General features: G+C 39.0%; 1 protein-coding gene and 1 pseudogene across 1 annotated transcript; both read right to left on the reverse strand.

Annotated features, from left to right (window-relative positions):
- Positions 1-562: 562 nt before the first annotated feature.
- LOC101108704 (olfactory receptor 8B3-like) lies at positions 563-1,863 on the reverse strand (annotated as a pseudogene).
- Positions 1,864-7,142: 5,279 nt separating this feature from the next.
- LOC101108970 (olfactory receptor 8B8-like) lies at positions 7,143-8,075 on the reverse strand. Its single transcript, XM_004019806.4, has one exon. It carries the CDS (start codon positions 8,073-8,075, stop codon positions 7,143-7,145), a length of 933 nt encoding a protein of 310 aa, XP_004019855.2.
- Between the last annotated feature and the right edge of the window lie 3,419 nt (positions 8,076-11,494).

Here is an 11,494-nt window from a genome sequence, read left to right on the forward strand (position 1 = left end):
GGGAAAGTTTGAAGGTAGGAGGACAAGGGGATGACAGAGGATGAGATGGTTGGATGTCATCACCAACTCGATGGACATGAGTTTGAGTAAACTCCAGGAGTTAGTGATGGACAGGGAGGCCTGGCATGCTGCAGTCCATGGGGTTTCAAGGAGTTGGACATGACTGAGTGACTTAACTGAACTGAACTGGACCGAATGTTCCCTGACTTGATGATTTGTTGGCCAGTCTTCTATATTCATAGGGAAAGCTAAGTTCAAACTAATGCAGAAAATGTATTATAATAAATAAATAAAATGATTATAATGAATGATAAATAAGATAATAAATGTTCTTCTAAATAGTATTAATAAGTGGGAATATGTGAGGAAGGAAATTATGAAAATGATAAATAAGAAGAGAAGTCTCCTATTTGATAAGTATAAATAAATTGATATGTCAAAAGTTTCTTTCAAAATGGTACAAAATAGGATAATAAAACTGCTAATAAAATCATTAAAATTAAAAAGAGAATATCTCTATTCTGTGATTATTTGCAAAAAGAGGTGTGGTTTCTAATAAAAACTATATAGTTTTTCTCAGAGCAGTTTTCACATCTTTGTGTCTCAAGCTGTAGATTAAGGGGTTCATCATAGCAATCACACTGGTGTAAAAGAGAGAAGAGACGTTTTGCTCATCCAGAAATGCAGCAGAAGATGGTTTAAGATACATAAATGCACATGATCCAAAGAAGAGAGAAACAACAATGATGTGGGAACTGCAGGTGCTGATGGCTTTGGACCTGCCCTCTGTGGAGCTGATGTGGAAGATGCTGGAGAAAATGACACCATAAAGATAAAGATGGTGAAACTGGGCACAGTGATGTTGATGCCCACCACAGTGAAAACAACCAACTTATTGACCGAGGTACTTGTGCAGGAGAGCTAAAGCAGAGGGTGGATGTCACAGAAATAACAGTTAATAGTGTTTGCATCACAGAAGTTCAGTCTCTACGTGCATCCAGTGTGAGCCATGGCCCAGAAAATGTCATCAAGTAGGAACCAAACACAAGGCTGGAACACACTTTAGGGTACATAATGTTATACAAAAGTGGCTTACAGATGGCCACATAGTGGTCATAGGCCATTGATGTCAGCACATGGATTTCAGAAATAACAAGAAAACAGAAAAAGTAGAGCTGAGTCATGAGCCCCATGTAAGAAATGATCTACTTCTTCGAAGTGAAGTTAATTAGCATTTTTGGTGCAAACACAGAAGAATAACAGAGATCTATGAAGGAAAAATTAAAGAGGAAAAGGTATGTAGATGTGAATTCAGTTGAATTAAGATTATCAGGTCTGGTAATCTGGTCACCAGGGCTTCCCTGATGGCTCAGAAGGTAAAGAATCTGCCTGCAATGCAGGAGACCTAGGTTCGATCCCTGGGTAGTGATGATCCCCCCTGGAGAAGGGAAAAGCAATGTGGCGATGGCAGTCCACTCCAGTACTCTTGCCTGGAAAATCCCATGGACGGAGGAGCCTGGTAGGCTGCAGTCCACGGGGTTGCGAGGAGTCATACACAACTGAGCGACTTCCCTTTCACTTTTTACTTTCATGCATTGGAGAAGGAAACAGCAACCCACTCCAGTGTTCTTGCCTGGAGAATCCCAGGGATGGGGGAGCCTGGTGGACTGCCATCTATGGGGTCACACAGAGTTGGACATGACTGAAGTGATTTAGCAGCAAGATTATCAAGCCCAGGTTCCCCGTCACAGTGACCATGTACATTCCTAGGAACAGGAAGAAGATGGGGAGCTGGTGATCTGGTTGGTCTGTTATTCCCATCAAAATGAACTGAGTCAGGAAAGACCTATTTCCAAGAGCCATTCTTCTCTAAAGGAATCTGTGGACACAGGTGAAAGGGTTCCATTAGAGAACAACTCACCTCTTTCAGTTTCTCCTCCTATGAAAGAGTATACACACTTGTGAACACCTGACACTATCCCAACCTTCATTCATGTCAACTCTTCCCTCACCAGTCCAACTGGAGGCAGTGACCCTAGTAACCTGGTGCTGGCTTCTCATGCAGGTTAGACCTTATGCGGCAGGAACCAAGAACGCTGCTTCAAGATGAGGTGACCCAAGTCTAGGAGAATCAAGTTACCAACTGTGTCACAGAGTAAAAGTCATAAAGGAAGAGTGAGAGATCCCCCTACTTAGAGGAAATTTCCTGACTGATATGTCTTTGAGCCCCTCTAATATTTGCTGATTCCTCTCCAGCAAATGCATCCAGTAGATTACTTGAGTCTCAGCTTCACAAAATGAGAAAGAATGGACATATGATAAGTCCCTGGACTTTGATCACAAAACGAGGAAAAAGTATTGTAAATTAAATCCAGAAACTCACGCAACTTTGATCTTAAAACTTCAGGACTTTCTCCTTACCCTATGTATTTACCCTGTTGGTTCTAGAAATGTCATTTCATGTTTTCCAGGCTTGAGCCCTTTGATTTTAGGGGAGACGAAGTAGACATTAATTCACATATGCCCTGGAAATCTTTGTGAACTTCTATAATTTCTGATATTTTCAGTGTTCTCAAGCAACAGAAGAAGATAATCATTATATATTATTATAATATAATCCTTATAATTATTATAATACTTGCTACTTGATTAGACCCAGAAGATTTAATGTGAGTCTAAGGATGTAATGCACTTGGTGAAAAACAGGTTAGAAGCTTGCCTGGTCTCCTCCCCAGAGTGTAGATTATATGTTTGATATGGAATAAGGAAATTTTGTTTCCTGGTTCATGATCTGTCTTTATTTCCTTAGGGACTCACTCTTTTACTCATTTTTGCTTTATTCTAGGGACTATAAATACCTCAGATCCAAAGTGAATTTACATCTCCTCCTTATCTACACCTCTGAAAGGGAAGCTGTTACATTGTCTCATTCCCTCTTTATTCGCATTTACTAAATGGACATATTTCCACAAGAGACCTACTTACAGGTTTCTTTATTTCTTTATCTGAATTCATCAAATGTTGCAGTGACTCATTTCAGCTGTTCTCTATCTGAGATGTCTCTGAAATAATTTGCAATAGAGTATATCCCTTCTATAGTTTATACTTTTAACATCTTCCTGAAATTTCTACCTGACTCTTCTGCTGGCTAATTTCTTTTAACATTTCAGTAACTGAAATTAACAATTTTTCTCATGATAGAAAAGAGTAGGAGTTATGGAGTTAGAGAGAGTCCTCTGAATCCTACCTTCCCCTTCCACTTTTATACACTATAACACTTTGGACAAGTTATTGAATCTCTAGGTTCACCTACATGAAGTGAGGAATGTCAAATAGCATCTCTTTCATTGAGCTGCTGTATTAATCAAATGAATAAAAAATAAGTAAAATGGTTGGGCCAGTATTGGCATATGAGTGTCAATAAACGTCAGCTGTTACTACTCATGTTCTCATAAATTCCAGTAGATTCTTTTTCATAATACTCATCAAACTTTTCCCCTTTAATCCATGCTTTTCTATAAACTGTATATTTTATTAGGACAAACATTTATTCTATCTTGTTAACTATTTGAATCCTGAAACTAAGAACAATGCTGAGTACACAGAAAGAACTCAGTGAATACTTCTGAAACTCATCTTATTTTTATCTAAGAGCTCTCAGAATACATTCAAAACTTCTCTTATGCTTAACCACAATGTTTACAACCACAAAGACCTACACCTACCTGTCCCCAGCCACCACACAACTTCTGGCTTTATGATTAAACTGAACTAGTGTAATGTTGAACTATAGAAGCTCATAACTATTATTTTAGCATTTTCTCATATATTCACCCTTATTTGGTTATGAACAATGCTACAAGGAGAACCAACCAGTCCATTCTAAAGGAGATCAGTCCTGGGTGTTCTTTGGAAGGAATGATGCTAAAGCTGAAACTCCAATACTTTGTCCACCTTATGCAAAGAGCTGATTCATTGGAAAAGACTCTGATGCTGGGAACGATTGGGGGCAGGAGGAGAAGGGGACGACAGAGGATGAGATGGCTGGATGGCATCACCGACTTGATGGACATGAGTTTGAGTGAACTCTGGGAGTTGGTGATGGACAGAGAGGCCTGGCGTGCTGCAATTCATGAAGTCACAAAGAGTCGGACATGACTGAGTGACTGAACTGAGCTGAACTCAACTGAATGCTCCTAGAATAAGGTCTGAAAGCACAGCTCTGCCCCTCCCTGGTTCAAGAACTTTCAGTGGTTCTCCATTACCCACTTGAAAATTGAAGCTATGTAGTAAAAACATATTTTTAAAAACTATGATTAAGGCTTGGTTAAAACTAAAGAAGAAAGTGAGTCAGAGTTAACTTTGATGAGAAGCCATGAAAGTACCGTTCTGATTGACTGAAGTATCTTACACACTTTAAATATGCTACAAAACTTTAAACTTCTCAAAAACATAAAAAAGAAAGGAGAATGTTTACTTTTCAAAGACCACTCAATTGTCTTGGAAGATTCAACACATTTTAGAAATACATATGTTTTTGTGTGAAAAACAAACCTACATGAGTTTATCTTGAGGGAGAAGAATATCATTCTATGATAATAGAGTTTTCTCACTCTTATTGACAGAAAAGCATCAAATGGTCAAAAATATGCTTTCAAAATGCTCCAAAAAAATAGGGCCTCCACAAACAAAATAATTATTTGTGCAGCTACCACAATTATGCAATTTACTTGTTTGTTTTTAGTGGGGCAACCCTCAAAAGGGAGAGATGGAAGAAACTGCTAGTAATTGAATTTCTGATGAATGAAAATTAAAATCATGCCATGTGAAATTTTAAATGTAAACTTCTTTGAAACATCTTCTTTGTACTCTAGCTCTTATTTAGAATCTTCCTAATATATTGTATAATATTTGAAATCACTAGTCAAGCTAAATTAGGTAAAATGAAAAGTGAAAGTGAAAGTGAACTCCCTCAGTCATGTCTGACTCTTTGCAACCCATGGACTGTAGTCCACCGAGCTCCTCCGTCCATAGGATTCTCCAGGCAAGAATACTGGAGTGGGTTGCCATTTCCTTCTCCAGAGGGTCTTCCCGACCCAGGAATCGAACCCAGGTCTCCCACATTGCAGGCAGACGCTTTAACCTCTGAGCCACCCGGTAAGAAAATGCATATTCATGATGCAGCAACTTGGAAAAGAATCCAATTTCACATGAACTTAGAAAAGCTCTGTCCTGGTTCATGGGGACAGGGGAAACCAGGGCTTATGAGGTTGACTCTAAGATGGAACACCTTCAGCAGAACCATAACTTCCTTCAAAACCTGTCAGTGCCAATCACATAACTCAAGAAAGGAAGAACTACAAAGGAGATCAAATCGGTCAATCCTAAAATAACTCAGTCCTGAATATTCACTGGGATGACTGATGCTGAAGCTTAGGTGCCGATACTTTGACCACCTAATGAGAAGAACTGAGTCATGAAAAAGATGCTGATGTTGGGAAAGACTGAAGGCAGGAGAAGGATGACAGAATGTGATGGTTGGGTGGCATCACCGAATATGAGTTTCAGCAAGCTCTGGGAGTTGGTGAAGGACAGGAAAGCCTGGTGTGCTGCAGTCCATTGGGTCACAGAGTCAGTTTAATCAGAGCGACTGAACTGAACATTTAAAATCCTCTGGCTTGATTCCCCCTCCACTTAAAAGAAGTCCAAGTAGAGAGATGCACAGTTCGATTGCTAACTAAAACACGATTAAGTTGCCGAACAATCAGCAAGGTTGCCTCCTTTACAATGTTACTACCCATAATTATTAAAAATTGTATTTTAAGTTATTTATATATTTTTGGATTAACCAAAGATATATGTTACTCATTATAAAGAGCTTTATTTTTATGTTAATGAACATATTTCATTCTAATTTTGAGGCACATGAAATGAAAGATTAGTGATCAGGCTTAACTTACTCTTGGGGATCCTCAAATTGTTATAAAATATGTAATAGAGTACATGCACCAGTATTCTGTAGGTTTCCAAATGGCCCAGTTAAGTTCACTTGTTTAGACACATTTGTTTCCATTTGAAAAACAAGTTTATAGAGAGAAATACTATAATTTTAGGTAAATAGATCTTGTTAAGGAAAAATCAATCATGCCCATATTGCAGTCAGGAGATGGAAAAAGAGTGGTCATCTAGAAATATCAGCCAAGGATTTTTAGCTATGCTGAACATCTCAAAAAATTTTAGTTATGCTGATCATCTCAAAAAAAAGTAAAAACTCAGCTTTGCCAAATTTCAAAACACATAAATACTGACTGGAGATTAAGAAGAGTGTTTGGTAACTGATATTTTTCAAAATATGTTAGAAAATGATTACAGGGTCACTGATACAGTATACTGAAGATTTTTAAAGTAGCACACTTTTGCTTTCAAAAAATAATCCAACCTTCTTGTCATAACTTGCTTTATTCTCCAAATATTTCTTTCACATTGTCACTATTCCCCCAGCTGCAATTTGATGTTTCTGTACCTAAAACTCCATATGAATGTAGCACCCAGAATCCAGCAAAACCAGAAATAATCTTGTTCAAAAGTCATCCAGCCCTGTTGTTTTAACATTAAATCATAAATAACTTAAGCTTTCATTTTTTCTAGAGAAATCCTGTGATCTCAATAGTATGTAGGGTCTTGCACAAGGAGTGAGTCCATAGATAAAGATTTTCATTATCCAACACTTTTCTGTGTAAATTACTTTTTCCTTTCTTGATTCAATTACTCCTCACGATTTATCCTTATTGCAAGTTGATAGATAAAAACAACCCTAGTGATTTGTTTTCAGTCTAGCGCTATATAATTCACTATTTGGAGACCATTCATCTTTTCCCAGTGGGAAAATAATTTCAAAATGATAATGAAAAGAGATAATATATTCACTATTTAATGTTATTACTATGCAAGAAAAAGAGATGACATGTATCTTGAAAACAGTGAAAAAAATATATATTAATGGAAATAAATTATATAAATAGGACTCAAATTTATTTAAGATACTAGGTAAAAAAGGTAAAAGAAATATGGTAAGAAGATTGTCATTAAAATTAAACACTCAACATCACTGTCCTGTAACACATGCACACAGACAGTTCTAATTAAAACTGTTTCATACTCAGAGTTTTTCTCAGAGCAAGTTTAACATCTTTGTTCCTCAAGCTGTAGATTAATGGGTTCATCATTGGAACCATATTTGTGTAAAATACAGAAGATATTTTCCCCTCATCCATAGACACAGCAGAAGGTGGTTTGAGATACATGAATGCCCCTGATCCAAAGAAGAGAGAAACAGCAATGATGTGAGAACTGCAGGTGCTAGAGGCTTTGGACCTGCCCTCTGTGGAGCTGATGTGGAGGATGTTGGTGAGGATGAGACCATAAGAGACAAAGATGGTGAGACTGGGCACAATGATATTAATGCCCACTACAATAAACACTTCCAGCTCACTGATGTATGTACTTGTGCAGGAGAGCTCAAGTAGAGGGAGGATGTCACAGAAATAATGGTTGATGGTGTTTGCATCACAGAAGGTCAGTCTCAGCATGCATCCAGTGTGAGCCATGGCACCAGAAAATGCCATCAAGTAGGAACCAAGCGTAAGGCTGGAACACACTTTAGGGGACATGGCAACATTATACAAGAGTGGGTTACAGATGGCCACATAGCGGTCATAGGCCATTGATGTCAGCACATAGATTTCAGAAATGATAAAAAAACTGAAAAAGTAGAGCTGGGTCATGCACCCCACGTAAGAAATAATATTCTTCTTTGATATGAAGTTAATCAGCATTTTGGGCGTAAATACAGTAGAATAACAGAGGTCTATGAGAGACAAGTTAAAAAGGAAAAAGTACATGGGGGTGTGTAGGTGTGAATTCAGTGCAATTAGTGTTATCAATCCCAAATTTCCCAGCACAGTGACCATGTACATTCCTAGGAACAGGAAGAACAGAGGGAGCTGGAGATCTGGCTGGTTGGTTAATCCCAACAGAATGAATTCGGTCACAAAAGAGCCATTTCCAGGAGCCATTCTTCTCTAAGGTGATCTGTGAGCACAGAAGAAAAAGGTTACATAGAGAACAATGACTCAATTTTCACACAGTATCTCCTCTCACAAGTGTGGTGTTTGGGCTGGGGATATCTGAGAGTAACCCAGCCTGGACTTATGGAATTGTCTTACCTACTCTCTCATGGAACTGTGTTACCATTATCAGGAAACAAAGTGACAGGGAATTTTGCTTTTTTGGGTTTTTATAAACTAAGTAGGAAAGAGTATAAAAACTTATCCTACAGAAAGAAAGAAACCACTGCCCTGTGCAGACTTGACTGCTTGGGGAAAGAAACAAACAGTGGATAAAGGAGAGGTTTGGAGAAGGATTGACTCATTCTTTCCATATCTCAACATTTCTCCTTTCACTTAGAGTTTCCCCTCACCAGTAAGACTATAGACAGAGACTCTAGTGATAGAGTGCTGCTCTTTAAAGCAGATTAGATTGGTGGGGAGAGAACAAAGAAAATTGCTTCTTAACTAAAACTAAATGGTCAGAGTCTGCTGTTAAGTCACTTCAGTCGTGTTCGACTCTGTGCGACCCCATAGACAGCAGTCCACCAGGCTCCCCCATCCCTGGGATCCTCCAGGCAAGAACACTGGAGTGGGTTGCCATTTTCTTCTTCAATGCATGAAAATGAAAAGTGAAAGTGAAGTCGCTCAGTCATGTCCGACTCTTAGCAACCCCATGGACTGCAGCCTACCAAGCTCCTCTGCCCATAGGATTTTACAAGCAAGAGTACTGGAGTGGGCTGCCATTGTAGGCCAGAGTCTACAAGAGGTTAACTCTCCACCCCACATCACAGAGTAAAAACTGTAACTGTAGATGAGTGAGACTTCCATCCATGGAGAGGGAACTTACTGACTGATCTAATGCATCCTTTTAGGCCCCATGTCTCTGAACAGTCACTGATCCATGCCTTGAATAGATATTTTTCTAAGATTTATGTGAGTCTCAAGAGGCAAAATTGGGAAATAAATTGTGATATCTTAGATCCTTGGACTCCCAATTCAAACAAGAATGATACGAATAAATGGAATTCAGAAACTCACCTTCCTTTCTCCAGAAAACCCCAGGGCTTTCTTATCATTGGTTTTACCCTCTGGTCTTAGTAGGGCAATTTCAGGTTCTGAAGCTTTGGTTCCTTTGATTCTAAGAGAATGCAGCCCACATATATTTTCTGATTTGACTTCAAAATCTTTTAGAAATATAGATCATAATTTCTGCTTATGACTTTCAGTGCACTCAAGCAGCAGAGAAAATGTTTTATTACATTCTTCTTTATTATTATTTTTGCCACTTGGTAAGTCACAGAAGATTCAATGTGAGTATAATGCTATAATGCACTCACTTATAAATGTGGCAGAAGTTTGCTCAGTCTCTTCCCCAGAGAAACAGTCTATGTATAATAGGGACCTGGGGGGATTGCATCTGCAGTCTGTACCTTAATCTGTCCTTAGTCCCTTAGGGATTCAATAGTTTACTCAAGTTTTCCCTTCTCTTAGGGATTTTCCATTCCCCAAAGAAGAGCAAAAACTCCAATTTTCTGTTCATTTAGATTACAGAAATGAAGAGGAAGCCCTAGTCTCTTTTTTTCCTACAAAAACAACTGATGCAAAAACAATTTATGTAGCAAATATGTAAGAAATTCAGAAACTTGTTAAGAGAGTCTTTCACCCAGGTTATGCATGAAGCCAGACATATTTAAGCTTGGCATAAGAGCAATTCTGGAAAATATGATTCAGAAATGAGTCCTAGCAAATCATTGCTGGAGCTATGCTTAATCACTCAGTCTTGTCCAACTCTTTATGGCTGTGACCTACCAGGTTCCTCTGTCCTTGGGGATTCTCCAGGCAAGGATACTGAAGTGGGTTGCCATACACTCCTCCAGGGGATCTTCCCAGCCCAGGGATTGAACCCATGTTTCCCTCATTGCAGATGGATTATTTACCATCTGCACCACAAGGGAAGCTCAAGAATACAGAGTGGGTTGCTTATCCCTACTCCAGGGGATCTTTCTGACCCAGGAATTGAACTGGGGTGTCCTGCATTCCAGGTGGATTCATTACCAGATGAGGTACCATGGAATCCCAATTAACTGGCCTGTCAATGACTCATTTATAGAAAAAAATGTTCCCTCTGAGATTTCCTAATCCATAAATTCTCTACACAGTCTAGAAAATAAATCTTATTAAAGGAGGAAAGGAACACTAGGTCTTCAGGAGAAAGATTTCTTATAATTTTAGCAGTTCTAAATAACAATTTTCTTCTATATCAGAACTAGAATAGTGCAAAAAACTCAGGTTTGTGAGTACCTTCACCATTTTTGGTTTATACACCCAGAGGTTGAGTTTGTAGTGAGACTGTATCTCAGCCTGTTCTATCCACTTCAGTGTAACTTTTTCTCACCTTATGATGTGAAGAAGGTGCTCAGCTAGTTTTCAGATCTTTTTCAGAGGTGACTGCTTCACATGTAGCTGTAGATTCACTGCATTCATGGGAGAAGGTGAGCTCAGGATCCTTCTATGTCACCATCTTGAACCGCATTCCCTAAAACTGGGCTTCCCTGACAGTTCAGTTGGTAAAGAATCTACCTGCAATGAAGGAGGCCTCGGTTCAATTCCTAGGTCTGCGAGATCCACTGGAGAAGCGATAAAGTACCCACTCCAGTATTCTTAGTCTTCCGTGGTGGCTCAGCTGGTAAAGAATCCGGCTGCAATGCAGAAGATCTGGGATTCATCCCTGGGTTGGGAAGATCCTCTGGAGAAGGGAAAGGCTATCCACCCTAGCATTCTGGCCTGGAGAATTCCATGGACCATATAATCCATGGGTCCACAAAGAGTCAGACACAACTTAGTGACTTTCACTTTCACTAAACATATACAGTTAATTTATCTCAATTAGTGAGTGAGTGAAATTGCTTAGTCGTATCTGACTCTTTGCGACCCCATGGACTTTAGCCTAACAGGCTCCTCCGTCCATGGGATTTTCCAGGCAAGAATACTGGAGTAGGTTGCCATTTCCTTCTCCAATTTATCTCAATAAAACTGTAAAAATATGAAAAAGTTACTATTTAACAAAATATGACATTTTATTTTTTAAATGACACAAAATGTATGGCCATGGAACTTCCCCGGCAGTCCAGTAATAAAGAATCCACCTGCCAATGCAGGGGACATAAGTACAATTCCTAGTAAGGGAAGATGCCACATGTCCTGGGACAACTAATTCCATTCACCACAGCTACTGAGCCCTTGGGCCACAACTACTGAAGCCCATGCTCTAGAGCCCAAGTGCAACAACTACTGAGCTCATGAGACACAACTTAAGTAGGGACCTATCTCTTAAATTGTAAGTTTTATGAAATCTAAGTAGAGATCAAGTGTTTTGAATTAAAAAG

This window comes from Ovis aries, chromosome 21 (genome assembly GCF_016772045.2).
Source record: "Ovis aries strain OAR_USU_Benz2616 breed Rambouillet chromosome 21, ARS-UI_Ramb_v3.0, whole genome shotgun sequence".
NCBI classification, from domain to species: domain Eukaryota; kingdom Metazoa; phylum Chordata; class Mammalia; order Artiodactyla; family Bovidae; genus Ovis; species Ovis aries.

Excerpts from the sequence above, each read along its gene's own strand:
- LOC101108970 (XM_004019806.4), bottom strand. The coding sequence starts at position 8,075 with ATGGCTCCTGGAAATGGCTCTTTTGTGACCGAATTCATTCTGTTGGGA.